This window comes from Parus major, chromosome 9, assembly GCF_001522545.3.
Source record: "Parus major isolate Abel chromosome 9, Parus_major1.1, whole genome shotgun sequence".
Taxonomy (NCBI): domain Eukaryota; kingdom Metazoa; phylum Chordata; class Aves; order Passeriformes; family Paridae; genus Parus; species Parus major.
In genome coordinates, this window is record NC_031778.1 from 20,582,003 (window position 1) to 20,602,594 (window position 20,592).

General features: G+C 41.3%; 1 protein-coding gene across 1 annotated transcript in view; it reads right to left on the minus strand.

Moving 5' to 3' along the window:
* FNDC3B (fibronectin type III domain containing 3B) overlaps positions 1–20,592 on the minus strand; it is a 182,610-nt gene that overhangs the window by 125,795 nt on the left and 36,223 nt on the right. The window contains exons 2-3 of the mRNA XM_019007844.1: positions 19,652–19,790; positions 11,809–11,884 (exon numbers count right to left, since the gene is read on the minus strand). Of these exons, the coding sequence (XP_018863389.1) occupies positions 11,809–11,884; positions 19,652–19,762 (187 nt within the window). The 5' untranslated portion in view covers positions 19,763–19,790. The remainder of the gene's footprint in view (positions 1–11,808; positions 11,885–19,651; positions 19,791–20,592) is intronic.

The window sequence follows — 20,592 nt, forward strand, 5'->3', positions numbered from 1 at the left end:
CTGGCAGGGCAGGACTGGCAGAAAACCCAGCCCAAGGAGCGCCTTGGTGAAATCCCAGCTGGAGGAACCCCAGTGAGGATCCCAAACCCTGAGCTCACGGGCGGGGATGTGGCTGCAGGCAGCACAGACGACAGCCTGCAAAACGACACCGTGCCCGCTGCTGAGCCACCCAAAGGCACTTTTTGGGTGAAAAAAAAAGAGCTTTTTCCAGCCGGCAGCAGCACCCCACGACAGGGTAAACAAAGTCATTTTAGAGCTCCCCTGGCAGAAGGAGCCGCCGACGGGAACGCGCTCCGCTCCAGCCCTGGCAGGGCAAAGCTGCTGCCAAGGCATCGAGTTGCCAAGAAAATTACAATATGATAGTCTTAATTACACTAATTGCGTTTCCTGGTATTGAGGCAGGATTAATATAGTGTTTTTTATGCTAGATTTCATAAACACAATTGGTTTCAGCTTAACTCTTCGTAATTGTATTTCACAGTTCTTGCAAACAATTAGCCACCAATTATGTTCATTTCGTTTTGCAGATGACTGATAAACATTCCAAATATCAGAATTTTCCCCCAAGGGAGGCAAATTACTTCTAACTTAAGTAACCTTAATGAAGCCTCAGTGAAAATCCTGTGGGTAGATCACCCAATGGCACTTGTTTGCCATTTCCACGCTTGCACCAAGGATTAGAAAGGCTTTCACTCAGAGGAGAGCCATGGCTGTAATGGCTTTGGAGAGCTGAGTAACCATCTTAAGGTGATAAAATAACCATATATAAATACAAATATATACATATATATATATTTCTGAATACATATGTATAATTTTACAGTTGTACATAGATACCTCATGTAAGAGTAGATGAACATATATACACAGATACACACTCGTTCACAAAAACTTGGTTTAGAAATGAAACATTTGAGCTAGTGTAAGTCCCAAGGCTACAGGTGCTGGGAATTGGACTGGAGGGGGTCTAATTAATGCCCCACTCCCACCCTGCTCACCGCAGTCCCGTCAAACCCAAGTGCTCACACAATTGAGAATGGCAGGCATTGTGTTTCAGTCCCCTCTCCAGGCACAGCTCCAACATTCAGAACAATCCAGCCAGAAATGTTCAAAAACGTTATGGTGAGATAATATCGTCTGCTGAGACAAAAATAGTCTTTTATCACGTTACGCCGAGGTCATCTGGAGCGACCTCGCCGAGATGGCATTTGAAGAGCCTCACCCTCGGCAGCAGCAGGCAGGGTAACCAAAACTCCACGAGTTTCTAGGAATTTTAGGCTGGATTTTTATAAACAACACAGCACAGCCTCGCTTAATGTGCACACCACTTAAAAGATGAAGCTTGGATAAATAGTATATAGACAATTATAGACCAAATGGTCACTTGTGTAATTCTGCTTGAAAGCTGTATGGTCAAAAAGAAAAAAAAATAAAAAAATCCAAGTATTTTGAGAAAAAAAATAAAATTGCAAGCTCTTGTTTAGCCAGTGCTGGCAATACCAAAGCCTTCCCATAACAATTAGAACATGCTTTGCTGACAAAGCCTTACACAAGGCTTTCTGCACAGGTTCTTTCTTCCATACCTGCAGGGTCACAAGCCTTTCACTTGCCAGGAGAAGCAAAAATAAACCTTGCTGCTGAGTAATTTGCAATCCTTCCCATACACACCGAGTTAACATGGTTCTGTGCTGCCAAATATTTTTTTAAGATCTCCTATATGGGGTATACTGACAGAGAATTAACAGCGACCCAGAGAAGAAGGCACTGAATGTGACAACCCATCTACACTCAAATGTTCCCCCATCTCATTCCCAGCAGAAATAAGAGGAATAAACTTAAAAATCACCAGAGCAAGGAAAAAATAAATCCTAAAGCACACCATTAAAACTGTAGTTAATAATATAATCAAGAAGGCAAAAAGTCATAAACAGTAATCAAACCCAGCTTATAAACAAAGCATGTGCAGAACTCTGCAGCTTTACATTACAACACATGGGGTGCATTAATAAAAAGTAAATTGCACAAATTATGACAGAACTTAGTCTTTTGTTAAACATTGAAAAAAAAAAGCCCCAACAAAACTCCCACTCATCTCCAGGAGTAGCTTGATTTTTAAGTAGTATTTGAAGCTCCCTGACCCATAAAAAAAAGGGAAAAATCAAAATTAAGTCTTGTGGTGTTTAAATGAGTAAATCACTGTGTAGGTTTATTTGTTTCTAGGATATTTGTCCTAAATGATTTGGAATATTAAGTCAGATTCTAGATTTACTGTTAAACAACTAATACTGATACAGCTGGATGGCAGCCTATACACTTTGAGGTTGTCCACAGTTATACAATTTCCCACTGGTTCATATGTGGTTGTGTGGGCTTTTTCCTTTCTTTTGTGTTTTGAAGCCAGTGATGCTTTCTTTACAAAGCTAACTCAGCAATTTATTTCTGTTAATATAATTTATTCTTTAAACCTCTATTAATGAAAATATTCACAACACACAAAATGAGTTGTTGATGTCACAGAATCTACCCTATGGCCATGACCATGAGAAAACACTGGAGCAGAAAGAAAAAACAAGACTCTTAAAGACATGATCACACAGATTGTACCTAAATATAGAAGGGGTTAGACTGTTACAGTGAGAGCTACCCAGTCCCAGAAACCTGATAACAGCAGAATCAACAGCTGATTCAATACAGCTTTCAACAACCACCACGTGATTATATTTTTTTTATGGTGGGAATAAGTACAATTTAAAATTTAGCAAAACCAACAATCCAGTTTACATTCTTTACCATTTAAAGCCAATTCATTATTATCACTTATCCAAGTCGAGATTTGTTTCAAAATTAAAAATGAGAGGCATAATAATAAAAGCCCTGCAAAGATTCAAAGTTACAATATGCTTCATCCCCATCCCTAATCCACATCTCCTACATGAACAACAAACATGAACCAGAATTAAAGACATTAAAGAATAAAAAGCATGGGAAACTAAATATTTGGCTGTGATGGGGAGTAAAGGAATTTAATAAGGATAATGGAATAATTTTATGATTCTTCTGGCCAACAAATGTAATTACTTCAGATTAATAAAGTTGACTACAACTGCCTTACTACTTCAAAACTGTAGCTGCACTAATACACTGTAAAAAGTCTAAAAGCACTGACTAATGGGTTTGCAATGTCTGTAGCCTGAGTAAAGAATGTGAATCTTGGACCTGAAAATCCTGCCACCATTGACTGGAATGCACTGGGTCCACACAAGGAGGATTAGCAGCATTTGAGCAGGGCTGACACAACTCCAGCATTCCTGCAGATACCCACACACTCACAGAACTTCCCTGTGTTTTGGGCAGAGATCCAGAGATAGCAGGAAAGTTAAAAATTGATAGTCTGCTGGTACAAAACAGCTTCACAAGGGCCCCTGGATGTACCACAATTCCTGATTCTGTCAGACACATATATATATGCATATATATATATACATACACACACATACTCACACAAGTAAAATAAGGACAGACACAAACCCCAAATACAAGTCCTGCATATTTACAGACCCAAAATAAAAGTCTGAAATTATAGCCCAGACCGTATGTTCTAACATTTGTCTTTAAAGTCTGCTGTCCTAATTCTAGAGATCAACGCATTTCCCAGCAGCAGATTCTTAGGCATTCCAAAAAACATACCAAAAAATCTCCATTTTAACAAAGGACAAGCTTCAAGAACTGCTTCTCTGCTCATTTGGGTGCTGCTCTGCTGGGAAGCAGGACAATTTGGTTTTGCCTATGTACAAATCAGAATGGTTCCAGTCAATTTATTTCTCAGCCTGCTGATGGCTCAGCCCCTGCCCTTCTCCTCCACCGGAGCTCCTGTGCCCTGAGGCCACGTCAGCAGGACACAGCACTGGCTGCCAGGTCCCATCCCAGCCTGGCCAGGGCAGCACCTTCCCCAGGGACCAGGCTGCAGGGTCAGGAGAGGCTCTGGACATCCCCAGCAAGGGTCTCAAGAAATCCTTGATTTCTGTATTTCATAGAATTTCCAAAATATTTCCAGCCTTAGCTGTAGCACTCTCCCTTTCTCTCAGTGTATACTACAAAACAGTCACAATTTAGGATTTGGAAAGATTAAGCCAAATTAAAATTTAATTACATGCCAAGATTCTTTTTCCTTTTGTCTTGTGTCAGGGGAGCTATAACAAATAACAGCTACCAACTGTAAAGAACCAGATATTCCACCCAGCAAAGCTACAAGTGCAGGTGCATCTGGTTCAAGATTTAATCACACACATGCAAAATAAATTTCCATAATTATTCTTAGCATTATCGGATTTAAAATGGAGAAGCTAAGATTATTCACACAGTAAACAAAGCATCCCATTGTTTACTCTTGGCTTCTTACATGGCTTCCTATACTTGATTGTGGTGTGCTAAAAAAATAAAACCATGAGATGAACAGGGAATGGTGGTATGATCTCACTGACAATAACATGGGAAAAACCTACTCCAGGTTAGCAGCTCTTTGCTCTTTCTTAGATTTCAACACAAGGTTCACAAAGATATGAAAGCCTGAAAGTTGTTTATTGCACAGGAAAGATCCATCACTAGGACCACAGTTTTCTAAGGTGACCAATCACTGAAAGGGCAGAGAGACTATCTCTGACATACAGAGAGGCACCAAAAACATTAGAAACAACACAGAGGATGAAAGGGTCCTCTGCAAATTCTGGTATTTTCTAGCTAGGCGGCAATGTGAAAATAAAATAAGTGTCTGTTATGATTATATGATTAACAACAGGTGGTTCATAGCTATGGAGTGCACCACAGATAACATTCCAACAGGAAAGCTCAGCTGATCCCAGGCCTGTGCTACAGAGCTGAGTTTGCTGAAACACTGAAGTGACCAAACCCAGAAGATGCTGACAATGCCTCTAAAGGATGATACTGACTCATACATATATATATATATTAAAAACATCTTGGTCAGTACAAAAAAAACTGGTTAGATACTGACATGGGATTTTTCCCAGTTATTCTCAACCACAGCTTTGCTCTGCAGGATGCTTATGCAGGTATTTCCTCATTTGTCCATTAATAGAAAGAACTTTAATAAACCAAAAATTTATTTGTGCTACAGGAGACCAATGGGTATTGCAGGCCTGGCTTTTCCATCAAACACTAAATCTAGACACAAGTTCCAGAAGTCAAAGTAAGGCAATCTAAATGAGGAGTAAGAGTTATGCTTTAAAACTTAATAGGGTGAAAAGGGCCCTTGCTGGTAAACAGAAAGAAACTGAGCCAAAACTTAATAAACAAAGCATAAACAAAAGCTATTTAATACCAAGAGCTATGCTGTAAAACACCACCACACAGACTGTTCTGCTCCAAGCCCTAATGACCAAAACAGTCTGAACTGGAACTGCATTTCCTACAGAGAGTTTTCCATGCCGTGTAACCAGCCTGCCCACCAGCACGTAGGTGGAAAGAGCTGAAACACTCTGCAGAAACAAGGGAGAAACAGAATCAGAGCTCACCCTGCATTTCACCCCTCCCTTCCCTGACACAGCCAAGCACGTCCATCCTGTGCTGCTGCTGTGCACCCTGGCAGATGTGCCAACAGAGCCTTTCCCCAGGAGCATCCCTGACCACATGCAGCTCCCAACTACCAGCAGAGACAGGTGAGAAAGGACAATGCTTCTCCCTGCTTTGACAAGTTTAATGTTCTGATCAATGCAGTGCTTTGCAGCATGCTTTCAATACGGTCACAAACTTATTTCTTTAAATGTAACCAATGACCAAATTCTAATAATTCAGGTGATGCTCTGGACAGAAGCAGGTACTGAACCAAAGGGACTCCAACTCCAGTGGGTCTCACCAGCACACAGGCAGTGCCCTCCCTGGAGGGTCCAAAGAACTGCAGATTTCACCAGTTGCTCTTTATTAAAGCATAAAAAAAGCTTTAATTAAATTAAATAATTAAAAAATATTTTTTAATGAAGTTTTATTAAAGCATATCTCCAGCCTTCTGCAAGCCTCCCCAAAGCCACGTGATTTCAGGAGCTGCTGTTCTATCATCTCAGAGGGAGATGATAGAACAGGTTCACTGAAGAACAACTCAGTATCTGCCTCTGCAGAGGGAATGGAGCAGGTGCTCCCAGCTCCCGATGCACCAGGTGAACTCAGCTCTGGAAACACACTGAGCCTGGATCTTTCTGTTCTGTCTCTTTAGGCTTCTTTCCTCCCCAACCTCTGATGCAACATCCAGAAGTGGGATCAGCAGGTCAAGGGAGGTGATTCTCCCCCTCTATTGTGCTCTCCTGAGTCCTCGCCTAGAGTACTGCATCCAACTCTGGGGTCCCCAATATGAAAAGAAGGTGGAACTGTTGGATAGACTCCAGAGGAGGGTTAGGAAGATGATCATAAGGCTGCTACAGAGACAGGCTGAGAGTGGAGTTCTTCAGCCTGGAGAAGGCCCTGAGGAAACCTCAGAACCCCTTCCAGAGCTTCAAGGGGCTCAAAAAGAGCTGGAAAAGGACTTTGGACAAGGTTGTAGAGCAACAGAACAAGGCTTTAATCAAAAAGAAGGCAGGTTTACATTAGGTAAGAGGAAGAAATTCTTTACTGTGGAAGTGTTAATGCACTAGAACAGGTTGTTCAGAGAAGCTGTGGCTGCTCCATCCCTAAAAGCGTCCAAAGCCAGGTTGGGCAGGGCTTGGAGGAACCTGGGATAGTGGAAGGTGTCCCTGCCCCTGGCAGGGGTGCTGGAATGAGGTGATCTTTAAGGGCCCTCCCAAACCAAACCATTCTGGGATTCTATGATCCATCTGTTCTCTCACATGTGCCCATCACCACTCTCATCCTGGTGCCTTTGTCCCCACCCAGTAACACTCCACAGGTACCACTCATTTGCTCACACTGTGTCCTGTTTATTTTCAACTCTTTCCTTCCCTGCAAGAAACTGACTCACTTCCTCATTTCCAACCTCATACCATAGAGGGAATAAAAAAATACACACTTTGGTTTGCTTGGACTGTACTAACAGCCTTATTTCACTGACACACACACTCTTCCTATACAAATATACAGCTGTTAAGCCTTTAATACTATCCATTCCTTTGCACTACCACACCAAACCCCACCCACCCACCAAATTAAGGGAATAATAATTCCAGGAAATCTTTCATTTCAGAAACCACTGCTAGATTTTTTTGCAGACTTCTGGTCTTTTTCTTGAGTTACTCGCTTTAAGAGCCACAGAAAAGGCAGCACTGAAATTTAATTCTTGCATTCTTTATTTTACAAGATAAGAACAAGCAAAGACTAAGTTCAGCCTCAATGGCAAAACACTTGAAAACATCACTTGAAACAAATATCTGTATTAGTAAACTGTCTATGTTTTTATCCTGTTTTCATTTCAAAATGTAACCACCCAGAAGCAATCTAGGTCCTTGTCTACAATACAGATATTTATGCTCCAACATAACTGCAACCCCTCCATGCCATTGCTCATCTGTACCTTGTCCTTGAATAAATCACAAAAGCCAGTTTAATGCAGAGCCTTGTTCACCCTATGCAAGGGTGAATTCCCTCTGTTCAAGGCCAGAATTAAAGCATAATTTCTATCCTTCAGCATATTTTTCTTTTCACACAAATTTTGTTCTTCACTATTCAAACCTTGTGCTGTCATACAAGACAAAGACTGGAGGTGAGTTTCAAGAGAATATTGCCAGCAGCACTATTTCCACGGGTTAGGCAGAATTTACAAGGAATTCCAATTTTTATTCCATCAGCTGCTTTTCTCCTACCTGTTCTACCTTGTTACAGGCTTTTTGGAGCTTTACACGCATACAGAAAATTCCATTTGGTTTGTGGCAGAAAATGAAATCCAGTTTGAGGACCATTTCCATGGATGGCAATAAAAAGGACATTCAGCAAAAATTGGGCAATCAGTGGATATCAACGGTGACCAATGGACAGAAGCTTTATGCAGCCTGCATATTCTGTACATACATATTTTCAACATGTGGGTGACAAGCAAGTGGCACCAGAATAATCATTCTGTCCATGTTATTCCTACCACAGCAGGCGTGACAGCTTGGCATTATTGCCTTCCAGGAGGGAAAAGCTCTGAACAGATTCTCAAGTACAGCTCCACTGCCCCAAACTATGCCCAAACAGTGAATTTTTAAAGTGTGAATGACAAAACTCTTGGGCAGCAACGAAAGTTCCTACCAAAGATCTTAAGATATTGGCTAAAAAAACCTCATCTTTAATCAACCACTAGGAAAACAGGAGTTTCCTGAATATGTCAGCTTCAAATGAGATCCATTTATTCTGAAATTTAGAAAGAAGAATTTTTATTTTTTTTAATTCAGGAGGAATACATTTTAATTTTTTTTTTTTTTTTAATTCAGGAGTCTGTTTCAATTCCATTCTGTAGTTACCAGATTGAGGCTCTCACCCTGTTCCATATTTTATTTATTGTGGCTACCACAAAGCACTAGCTAGAAGCAATCTTTCATACAAAGGAAATACAAAGGTCCACAGTTAATAGGTAAGTAAAGAAATGGCTGATATGCCCTGCCCTTGTCCTTTTCTTGCAAAGCTAGCAACAGTCAAGTCCTGAGTTCTTGACAAATAAAATGGGAATATATGAAAAGGAAATGAAGCATTTAAAGTATTGACACATTTATGAAGTATTTAATATCTGTCAAACTTTATATAAAAGAGCAGCTTTTAAAGTATTGATGACAGAGCACATACACATGTTCCATCTTCCAAAGACCCTGAATGAAGATCCTAAATCAGCCTCCCCTGAACCACCCAGAGGGGCAGGTTTGCAGTCTGAGCCCCAGACTCATTCTGGATCTTTGGCAGCACTGGGTGAGCAGGAAATCCCAAAGGTAGCACACCAATAATTTGTCATTAACACCCACATGGGTTAAAAGGAACAAAGACTAGCCATGCAATCACACATGAATAAAGGATGTGCTTTATGTTTCCACTTCATACCACAGGCCAGGTGGCCAGCCCCAACATTCAGCAAGCCCTGGGGTGTTGAACAGCCCAGCTGGGCAGCACCATGTGCCTCCCATCCACACAGGCAGCCTCAGGTCACCGGCTCCTACCTGATTCAGCTTCTAGCAACTATTAAAAAAATCATCTCAATTAATCCCCAACGTCCATTTTCTTTATTCCTTTATTTGGCTGTTGTTATAAAGGCTACAAAGTCACATAGCACAGCATCTCTGCTATTGCATGGGATGGAGAAGGCAAATCCTGAGGAAGTCAGACAACTCCTGCTGAGAGCACCTGGAACTGTTCAGATGCTTCCCTGAACAATTCACCATGTGGACTGTGCACTCAAGGGCTGGATTTCTCTGGAAGACCAGATTTGTTGTGGGGTTTTTTAATTTGTTTTCTCTTCAAATCTGTCTTCTCAGGAAAACCATAGACCCTCTCCATGCCTACTGAGCAGCTGAACTTCTCCCAGCCACCACATCATTTCCAAGAGCTGCCTAATCTAGGCCCACACCATGATCTACAGGGCTTATAAATCATTGTCTTAAACAAATCACCTTCAACTATATGCAAAAAAACCCCCATGAATGAAGAGGGCAATTGCTGCAACATCTTGCATCCTCAGTTACAAATACATATTTATTCCTGTTTTTTTATTATTTAGGGGTTATTATTTTAAGTTTTCACTGATTATCTTACTGCTGTAACCCCCAGGAACTGGGAAAAATTTTTGTATTTGAGATTTCTCCACCACTCCAAAACATCAGAAACATTCAAATGTGCATCTGTTCCTTCTGGCTTAAAACAGTGATTACTCAATTAGTGGCTAATTACACTTCAGGGTGTTTAAAACAGAGGATATTCCTCAGAGGTTTTACTCGAGAAAGTGTCTTTCTTCCAACCTTGATAAGACAAATGAAGATTCACTAAGTCATCTTCTCAGTTGTTTTTGCCTCAGTCCTCTAAAGCACATCATCACCAGGCACACCACAGCTGTGGAGCCAAACAGGGTTCTGGACACAAAGTGGGGCTCACAGGATTTCCAGAACTGGCTCCAGGAGCACAACCTGAAGATTTCATGCTGTTTATGAAAAGTCATAAGCAGAAGAGTAAAAAAAAAAAAAAAAAAAAAATTAAATTATTCTACATAAGCAAAGTTAGCTGTCCCTGCAGAACAGTCACATGCCAAAGGGAAGAGCTTTCGTATATCCTGAAGAATTTAGTGTTACCAAGCATGACATCTCAAGTTTTTATTAACACCATTCACTCCCTGAACTCAGGAGAATCACCCAATTTGTAATAAAGCAGTCCTTCACACTCTGAATATTCAGCAGCACATCTTATGTCATAACCCCGAGTACGTGGCAGTACGGAAAAAGCAAGGATCATCTATTCCACAGGGAGCTACCAGCTGAGAGGCACTGCCCAAAAAGAGACTTTCATGCTGCCTTAACATAGAGCTAAAATTATTCCTTATCCTGCTAATCATAGTGCAGTGTGGGAGCACTGGAAAATGCATCGTTATTGTCTGAGTGCTGCCCTATGTATAGGGAATACATTCACCTTTAAACATACCAAAAACTCTATCACAGCAGGGAAAAAAGACACTAAGTTTTGTGGAGAAAGGGGGTGTGTAATTTCCAAAAACACTGCACACAAAATAAGCCTGTCTTTTATAATAACCTCAGAGCACAAAACCAGAACTGTCACAAATCCAAATCTTAGTTTATTTGCAGGCTGATTACAACAGATCTACTGCAATAGATCACTTAAATCTCACAACTGCACGCTAAGAGCAGCTTTACCAAAAGAAGAAAAAAACCCAAAAAACAGCAACACAGGTGCTTTCCTGTGTTTGAAGCAGAGTTCAGCAATAAAAATATTTTACAATAAAGTAGGATCAGAAGCTTTAGCTTGAAAAGAATATCAAGAACTTTCAGGCCAAACTGAAAGGGTGTATACAAATAAACATGAGCCTTGGCAGTCAATACTGCAGCTATAGCAAATAAAAGGAGACAATCTTATGCTAGAAATTCTAAATCAATTTTATGAAAGACTGCTGATGAGTACCAAACAAGTCCCATTGGCACAAACACGTTAAATTACTGGGAATACAGAACCATAAGGTTTCAAGTTGCATTCATTTAAATACACTGTCTGAACACCACTTTGAGCATGAATAAAATTATAAATAAATGGGGTCATAATTATATTTGTAATGGAAATCTTTCATGTACTAAGCCAGAATAAAGCATTCTTCTCAAATAAAAGGAGTAGCCAGCTTTATTCCTCTGTTAATTGCCACATGGACCAATTTCTTACCACACAGCATGTTGGCTATAAATCTCTACAAGCAGCTTTAAATTGCTGTTATTATTGCTCATCAAGACCAAATAACCCTGGATGGTGTTCAGGGAAGCTTCTGTAACGTCTATCTCAAACAACTATTAATTCATCATTTCCTTGGGGATGCAACTTCAAGCAAGAACCACCCACCTTCCACTGTTTAAATGGAGGGGGTGTCACAGAAAAGATGCAAAGAGGCTGCAAGATGGGACTGATAAATAACAGAAGAGAGAAGAGAGAAATCCTCCTGGACTTCCAAGAAATGCATGACTCATTCTGAGATACTGAACTCCTAGAATACAGAGAGCAGCCACGTCTGCAAGTTCTCCTCCCCAGTGCTTCAGTGCATTTTCAGAGCTGCACATCACATTTTTGGAGACATGACAGAACAGGTATTCCATAAAGCAAGGCAGTGCTCATCCATGTGTTTGTGTATCCTCTTACCTTGGATGCACTGGAGGGTTCCATCCTCAGCCCTTATTGTAAAGGTTTCACCTGGATTAACTTGAACCAGAAAGACCTGCAGAAAGAAAAATTAACATTTATTTCGCTGCAATCTCCAGAAATTAAAATTTCTCCGAAAACAGTAACTGTGCTATCCCTTTCCTGGCAGAGGGGGGGAGGCAGGGAGGGAACAGACTGGCATTTCACACCTGTGGGTCCCAGAATTCAGGAGTGGGCAGAGATCTGAAACCCAACTACTATCTGCATTTTAAAAGCTGAAATGGAGATGTAACTGGATTGCATACAGGTGAGAATTATGGCTTTGAGTTCCACACCAAAATCTTGAGGGTGTATTTAACTTGGCCAAATGCTGGTAGCTAAGGACACAAATCTTCAGACCATTGGCACATGAGAAGAGAGAGTGCATAAACTCCAACGTGCAGCACCAACCCATAATGGGATTTCAAGTTCACAGGAATAAAAGCTTTTTTGCTGTGGGGAGTTGATCTGTAATGTTTTCAAAAGTATTTATTTCAGTCTTGCCCATAACAGATCTCAGTTAAGCAAAACCTGTAGGCAGACATACAGTTCAACAGCTGCAGACAGAACCAGTAATAAACTATTCATTAACAAATATATTTTTTAAAAAACAATAATAAAACTATCACCTCAGTCTCCCATTGCTGGACCCTGCAGATGATGGGATCACACAAGGACCAGGAAGCACCAAAATATGTCCCAGTTCACCGTATCTTGTATCATCTTTACTAATTTTCAGGTGTTTGAAACAATGGGTTTAAACCTATGATTTAGAATCCTTTCTTAAATGGACAGTTTCACTGGGAGCTGGAGACCATTTATCCCACCTTGCTGCTTGTGAAACTTTCAATAAAATACTTTAAACACACTTCTGCTAACCGCTTTGTCACAAGTTCAGTCAAGATATAAATTAAATTTTCAATTTCTACCAAGATTAATCTACTTTTTTTTTTTTTTGTGAAGGCTCTTTCTAAATTTAGGTCTGGTCTTTATATTCCAGGACATCTGCATGCAGAATTTAATCATTCAATCTGGAAAGAGAGAATTTGAATTCATGTTGTGTTTCTGAATTCCTTAAGCCAAATGCATAAGATAATTATTACCTAGATGACCTTTTGAATTACAGTAATCCTACAGAAACCATTTTATTCCACCAACATTTTTAAAGCACAAGCTGGAAATCAGAAAATGACATATGAAAGCCATTATGTTGTCTGCAACAATCATTTCTCAGGGAGCACTGATCAGGGTGGATCTGATCCAGCATACAGAGCACAATAAATGGTTCAGAAAAGATAAAAGGCACAAAGCCATTCCCTCCCTAATCTCCGAACAATCAACATTTAAGTGACAGCATTTAAGTGCTCTTTTGCTATGAATAGGCGTGAATTATCCACCACAGGACATGGGCATCAGGTCAAAAGAAGTGCAGAGCAATGCAGTGTCATCCAGTTTAATAAAAAAATCCAAAACAACCAACAAGAAACCAGAACACAAAGAGGCCAAAAATAATAGAAATATTTCATCAGCTCATTTCCATTACATGTCTTAACCAACAGCTGTAAAGCTGGTTATTTACTAACAAACTTGATTAACATAAATCAGAAGCCCTTGCACACCTTTACAACTTTGGAACTTGGTCCAGCTCCTCAAAAACTTAGGGTCTGTAACCCTAACTAAGACTAATGCCCCATGCATGTAAAGCTTCCTCTTGCTACACAAAGCACATGCCTACCCCAGAGTTATCAGAACATTTAAAAATTCCTGTCCCAGGAGTCCATCAGCAGCACAAGTGTCCACATTAGCACAATACCTGTAGATGTCCCTTAGAAATAATTCCCTGGGGTGCTGCGTTAAAAAAAAGGTGATATCCCCAATCACAGCTGTTGCTTTTGATGGTCAAAAAAACGAAGCAGCAGCATCCTTGCCTAAGCACACGGGGTTTTAAGACAAACAAATTTGTTTCCTGTAGAGCAGCAGGCAAACAGCCTTGTCCCCCCATCACGAGCCTGGGGCAGAGCCTGGGACTGATCTACAGCAGCTTCTACTAAAATGTTATAGATATGAAAATAACTCCTTATTGACAGATGCTCACATCAGCCACCTTTGGAGCCAAAGAAAACATTTACAGGCTGTTGCTGGGGGAAGGCAGCAATATCAAGAGCAAACAGGAATAGCCAAGGTGTGACTGATGTGGGTCAACATGGAGCAAAGGCTGGGCACAAAGAGAGGAAACGAAACCCAAGTGGCCCCAGACCCAGCAGCAGCAAACAGGCTCCTCAAGGCAAGATCCTTCCAGAGGCTGCAAGCCAGCCCCTCCTTTCCCAAATCCGGGGTACTGGGGTGTTCCTCATAGTCCATCCCACCAGCCAGTCCCCTCTGCAGTCCCTCCATGCTGCACACAACCCCCCAAAGCTCACAACTGCACAGCACTCACCAAAGAGATGGAGAGCTGAGGCCAAACCATTAATGCCAGCACATGTTGTGTTAGACATGGGGCACCTTCCAGCCAACACCCTTGACTTGTCCCAGTTGCCTGAGACAAATAATGGCAAAGCACACTGCAACCTCTTTTGTTTATACACACTGAGTATATAAAACTAATTCCATGATTTATTTTTCCCCACGTCCTCATAAACAACAAAACCATATTCTGCAGCCTGGAATGCAGTTTCCCTCTTTCCTTTCACACAAGGGATCTTCATGAGAACGCTGGGTTTCTAAAGCTTTTAATTAAAAAATCTGAGGAAAGTAATAAAAAAAGTGTAAAGATAACATCTCTATTTTAATGAAAACAAACCCAGATGATATTTAATTGTGCTATGCCTCTTCCAATATTCATCATCCCAAGCAAGCACAATTAGGAGATGGCAACAGAGAAGAGCTTGAAGGGTCACTTGGAGCCCTCACTGCTGGCTCGCAGCATCTCGAGGGTGCGGTCTCATGTCCGAGGTCATCCCAGCCCACTTTCAGTCCTTGGCCTCCTCCCATCCAAAAAGCTGGAGCATGTGACAGCTGGGAGCAGGGCATCAACAGCACAACCCCAGAGGATTTTTCTTCCCCCTAAAAAGTACTTGGATCTTTAATTTAGCAGTTTAATCCACTTGGTGCTGAAGCCCAGCCATACCTGCTGCATCCTCAGAGAAATCCTGTTATCTCCATAATGCTCTTCTTGCATTTATTTTGCATATAAGAATGTCATTCTATTTTATTGGAAGTCATGTTTGTTGAGTGATGAATGTTACTAAGTTGCATAGCTACTATAAATATTTATAATCCCACAGAGGACATCCAGACTAAGTTTTCATGACAAGCCAAGCACGTGTCACTTGTGCCTCCCTTGCTCCCACTGTCCAACTCCCATGGCCAGGGGAAGCAGGGGAAGAGACTCAAGTGCCCACAAAGCTAATGCAGGCATAAGCCGTGGTTCAGAAATAAATAAATTGACTCTGGGAAGTTTTGGACTGGGTATTAGGAAAAATTTCCTCCCTGTGTGGGTGTGGAGGCCCAGAGAAGCTGTGGCTGTCCCTGGATCCCTGGCAGTGTCCAAAGTAAGGCTGGACAGGGCTTGGAGCAGCCTGGGGTGGTAGAAGGTGTCCCTGCCATGGCAGGGGCTGGAACGAGATGGGCTTTAACATCCCTTCCAATCCAAACAACTCTATGGTATAAAACTATATATACTGTGGGAAAACACTCTCATACAAAGGCAGAAATGCCACCTGATATGGACCAGGGGCATACACCATTATCTCTTTTATACACTACTGGTTTACTTGTGCAGGAGTTTAAGCCCACAGAAGAGAATCCACACTCAAGTCAGGCCATCATCCACCACCTGCTCTGAGGCCCCTCACAGCAGTGAGCAGGGTGACATTCACCTGCTCCATGTGGTGCAATTCAGTCCCAGAGCTCACTTAAACTATTTCCCCCTTATGAGAACATTTTCCTTGCTAAGGTCAAAGAGCTACTTGCAGGGTTTAGGCTTATTAAAAACTTGAATTAAACAATTTTCCAGTGTGGTGAATTTTCCCTTCCATGAGATACATCGTGCTTCATACAGCTGGGGAATACATCATAGGCAACACTTGGGATCCAGCCACAGGTTCCTCACAAATGCTTTAAACCATTAAAATATATTGTATTCACAATTTCTATAGCACATAACTTATGGAATGCATTGCATCATTTGGGAAAAGAAAATAAACAACAAAACACAGAAAAACAAGACAATCACTTGTATGTATCCATTCTGTTATCTACTTCAAAAGACTCTGCCCCAGATCCCAATGAATTCCCAGGTGCATCCCACAGGAAGGACCAGGGAACTCACACCATTCCCTGCTCAACACTCTTCTCAAGAACACATCCCTCAATCACACAGAGCAATCAGGATAAACACTTTCAGCATCTCTTCAGTAAGAAAAAACAGGGAATATGCTACATCTTAAACAATAAAGCTGACTTCTTAAAATTATTACTTCAAAAATAGCGTCAGGGCTTAACCTTTTTATTTTTTGACTGGAGAAAAAAATAGAGGCATTGATAGAGGCATGAAGCAATTCAGATAGTTTACCATAAGTGCTCTTTACAGCAAAACCCACAAGTTGCAGATCCTGAACCTCCTAATTTATCAAACCTTAAAATGCACATGCCAAAGCAGCAGTAAAAATAAAACAAATTAATAAATTGAGAAACAATGAAGAAGTAACTAAATTTTGGCAGAAAGTTTCACTCAGTTCAGGTGCTATGGCTCAGTAAGAAACCCAGCTAAAGTGCTTTCATTTGTTTGCAAGGTGCACAGACTTGTTATGCTACAGGAAAGTACCAAATCTTGTTCCTCATTCAGCCCTACTCTTGTCTGCCTCATTTAAAGCCTGTGACCCTAAAAGACAAGAACAAGCACACAGCACTATGTGCACTGCCTAACCTTAAGCCAAGTGGTGAAACCACAGGGTTGGTAAACACAGCTTTACAAAGAGCAGGCAAGCAGAAAACCAGCTGCACCTCTGCAGGTGCAATGAGTGAACCAATTCAAATAAAATTTCCCCAACTAATTAGCCCAACATTCTGTACAGATGTGCTGTAGCACAGCTTGCTGCCCCTCCACTTTATACTCCAAGCTTTTTAGAGCTTGCAGTGGAGTACCTACAGGAAACCATTGAAATTCTTGGACCAAAAGGTTAATTATTGCTCCCTGAATCCCCTAAGGAGTTACAAGTGGATTAGAAGCAGAAACAGCTCTGGAAGCAACATGAAAGCATTAAACACAGTCAGCAGTAGTGGAAATAAAGTGTGGGAAACAAAAAAAATTAAAAAAATGCTAGAAATGCCATTTTGGATAGTCTAGGGGAGAGGGATTACTGTCAAGCAGGCAGAGACATTCCTTGCCCTGCCTTGTGCAGCTCTGCAGCTCTTACTCTCAGGAAGATAAAGCAAGTGGATGTTCCCATGCAATTGCCTTACACTGCAGGCCTGTTCACTGGCAGATTTGCCCTTTGCATCACTCTCCAGCTGGCTGCTGGCAAGGCCAAGGTGTTTCACGAGCTCCAGCCTGCTTTATTCTACGTGTATAAGAACAGGTCTTTTGAGGAAAGGCTTTTCCCTGGAGCTCAGCATTTCCAGGCACAGCTCCTAATGCAGCTATGTGGTGCTGGCACAGCTGAGGCTTCACAAATCCAGTAACACATGAGGGTGAGCAAAGCCAGCGTGCCCAGAGCAGCCCATCAGAAGCTCCACTCTGGCAGCCCCAAAGCACAAGGCACTGACCTGCCTGCTGGCCACACTGCAGCCTGGAAAGCTCCACACTCCTTGTCTTCCACCAGCTCAGCTCTGCTGTGATGCTTTCTCACCATCAGCCTCTAATGGAGACTGTAATTACACCCTGTAAATGTGTGTCCTCCTAAGGCTAGAGCCTATTTATGGAGTCATATAAACCATCTTTCTTAAGAAAGTCATTCCTATGTGAATCTATCCTGAAGGTTCTTCCCACCTTACAAGTAACTAAAATAAACTTCTTTCAACAAACACTTAACACTTGTTTCCATGTTAAGAGCAATTAACATTTTCTCTTAACAAAATTAACATTTGCAAAGATCAAACAAATCATTTATTCCAATTTCATTCCATTTTTAGACCTGTACTTTTAAAAAACAAAGACACCACTGAAAGGCTCAGGATGAAAATTATAAAGCACGGAGGTAGTTAAGCTTTGCAATAGATGAGGGCACATCCAGACTAGAGGCCAAAAAAGTCCCATGGAAAAACTATCCCATGGAAAAGTATTTCAGCTACAGGTACTTCAAGAGATAAGGAGATGAGATCTAAAAGCATCATTCAGCAAACACACAGAAGAGGGACCTGGCCCAGAACTGTTCTACTGAGTTGTGCTTGCATAACACAGCAAAAGCAAGAAGCAATGGGCTTCCAGTGCACCTGCAATTCTTCTTAATGCAAAACATTAGCCGAGAAACTACTTTAAAGGCAACAGAGGCATCTGCCAAGCCAGGCTGCTGAATCATTAAAGATGGGGAAATTGAAAGATTTGGCTTAAAGCACCATCTCAAAGGAGGGCTCAGAACAATTCACTTATTCTTTCTGTAATACAGAAGGACCCACTGACAGGACAGTCTGACCTGGTAAGTGGTTTCCAGCTAGGAGGAAAGTGTATACTTAAAGAACAATTATCCCTTCCAGCATGAATAAGACTGTTCCTTCATCTAAGCATACGAATATTTGGCTTGGTAAATACAGCCACCAAAAGAATTCTTTTCTATTTTTTCATGTCAAAGCACACTTTGCAAAAATGATTTAAAAAAACCAAACTAATCACAACAATGAAAATCTATGTCATAATGAGATTTCAGATAACTAAAAAAGACTTAGAATCTCACCAGGAAAGCAGAAATTATTCTTCCTCTTGCGGTTGCCCTAGCTCAAAACACAGCTTGGAAGGAGGAACAAATGATCCAGGGAACAAGAAGTAACAGAATGACCTTTTATACCAATTCAAGAAGAACAGCTTGCTTCTACCTTCATTACAATACTTTGCTGAAATTTCTCATGTGAGGAGAGAACCAAATTGAGCGATACAAAAATATTGCCAGGGCTGATGTTCTGTGAAGAGACACCTTGACCCCAGATGACATATTTGGAAACCCACCACTCACAAGCTTGAACCCCCAGGTATTGTGACATGAAGGCATCACTGTGGTCTTATGATCACTCTACCAACTTCTGTTAAAGCTTATTAGAGAGTATCTCCCAGAAAAAAAAATAAAAGCAACTGTAAACTTGCCTTTGTCTGAAAACCCACTCAAAATTCACATCTGCTTCTTATAATGAAGCACAGGGTAGTACACAGGCCTGCTGAGGAAGGTATATTCAGATAAGCAAAGAATAGCAGACATCACTGCTATTCTCCATTTCTTTTGTTATTTCCATTTTTTTTCCTAATCTCAGCATTTTCAAAATCTTAATCTCACCACAAATGCTAGTAAAATGGCTGGACAAGAACCAGCACAAGTAAATCATAAGACTAACTTTCTGCAAAGCCCTCAGATACACAGCATTTATAGCCACAGTTTCAATTCCACTATTTTTACTTCAATGAACACACATGCAAACAAACAGATTCAATTTCATGCTACACTTAAATATTTGTTTTAATGTCTCCTCAGCGTAAAGGCAGATGTCTACATCCCCGGAAATACTCTGCAATCCCTAATGCTATGGAAAACCATTTTCCCCATCCTGAAAGTATCTTGTTGACCCAGAAATAGTTTATTTAAGCCAGGCAGTTTCTGACCTGCTGTGATCCATCGCCATTCACGATGTGAGGCATCATGGCCACCTCCCCGTTCAGCAACGGCGGCAGCTCCAGCGGGATTTGGTCGGTCATCATCATTGTGACGTACATTCATGGAGAATTTTCCTCAACAGACTTCCTGCAAGAGAAAATATCAGTTAAAGACCTTGCAAAAACCCTGCTGTACTTCAGGTCATTCTGCCATTCAGGATCTTAAGCAGGAGCCCTGCTTTTGTAGCAGGAGGCATACGGGAGCTCAAGGCTCTGAACGGAGGTTTTAACCATTAGAGGATGGGAAGTCAAGTTGCCATGCAAGAATTCCAAAAACCAAGTAGCCAGATTCCCACTCTTTCCCACAATTATAAACCTCAGCCCTCACTGCTGAAATGGGCAGGTTCTGAGACACTTAAATCACAATTCCGCTTGCTGCCACAGCTCTTGGAACTACATCATCCACACAGTTAAGATGTTACAGCAATTTCACTCAACAGCCACACTTCAAAGCCAAACACCTTAATTTTCTTTCTAGAGCCCTGTAAACAGTGTGAACTACCACTACAAAACAAAGACCAGACACCTGACTTCCACTTAATCACGACCCAAAAGGATTAAGGCTTCTGCTGGAGCAGGAGGAACAGCACATCCTCAATGTTCTGAACACCCTGTCCTAGGAAGGGCAACAGAAAACAATGACATCACATAAGGATTTGTGAAAAATCACACATCACTTCCAGCACACCCTCCCCCTTTCACAGCTAACTGGTGCGATACATGAGCATCAGTAAAACCATGAGAAGCTGCCTTGTAAAAACAAGTCTTAATTCAGTGTTAAGGGTATCATCATGCTGGTTTATGGGGCAATAACACAGCTCTAGTGAATAAAATGGATGATCTCATCACATAGCTTATCTAAACTTCTGCACAACTCCTAAGCAAAGTAA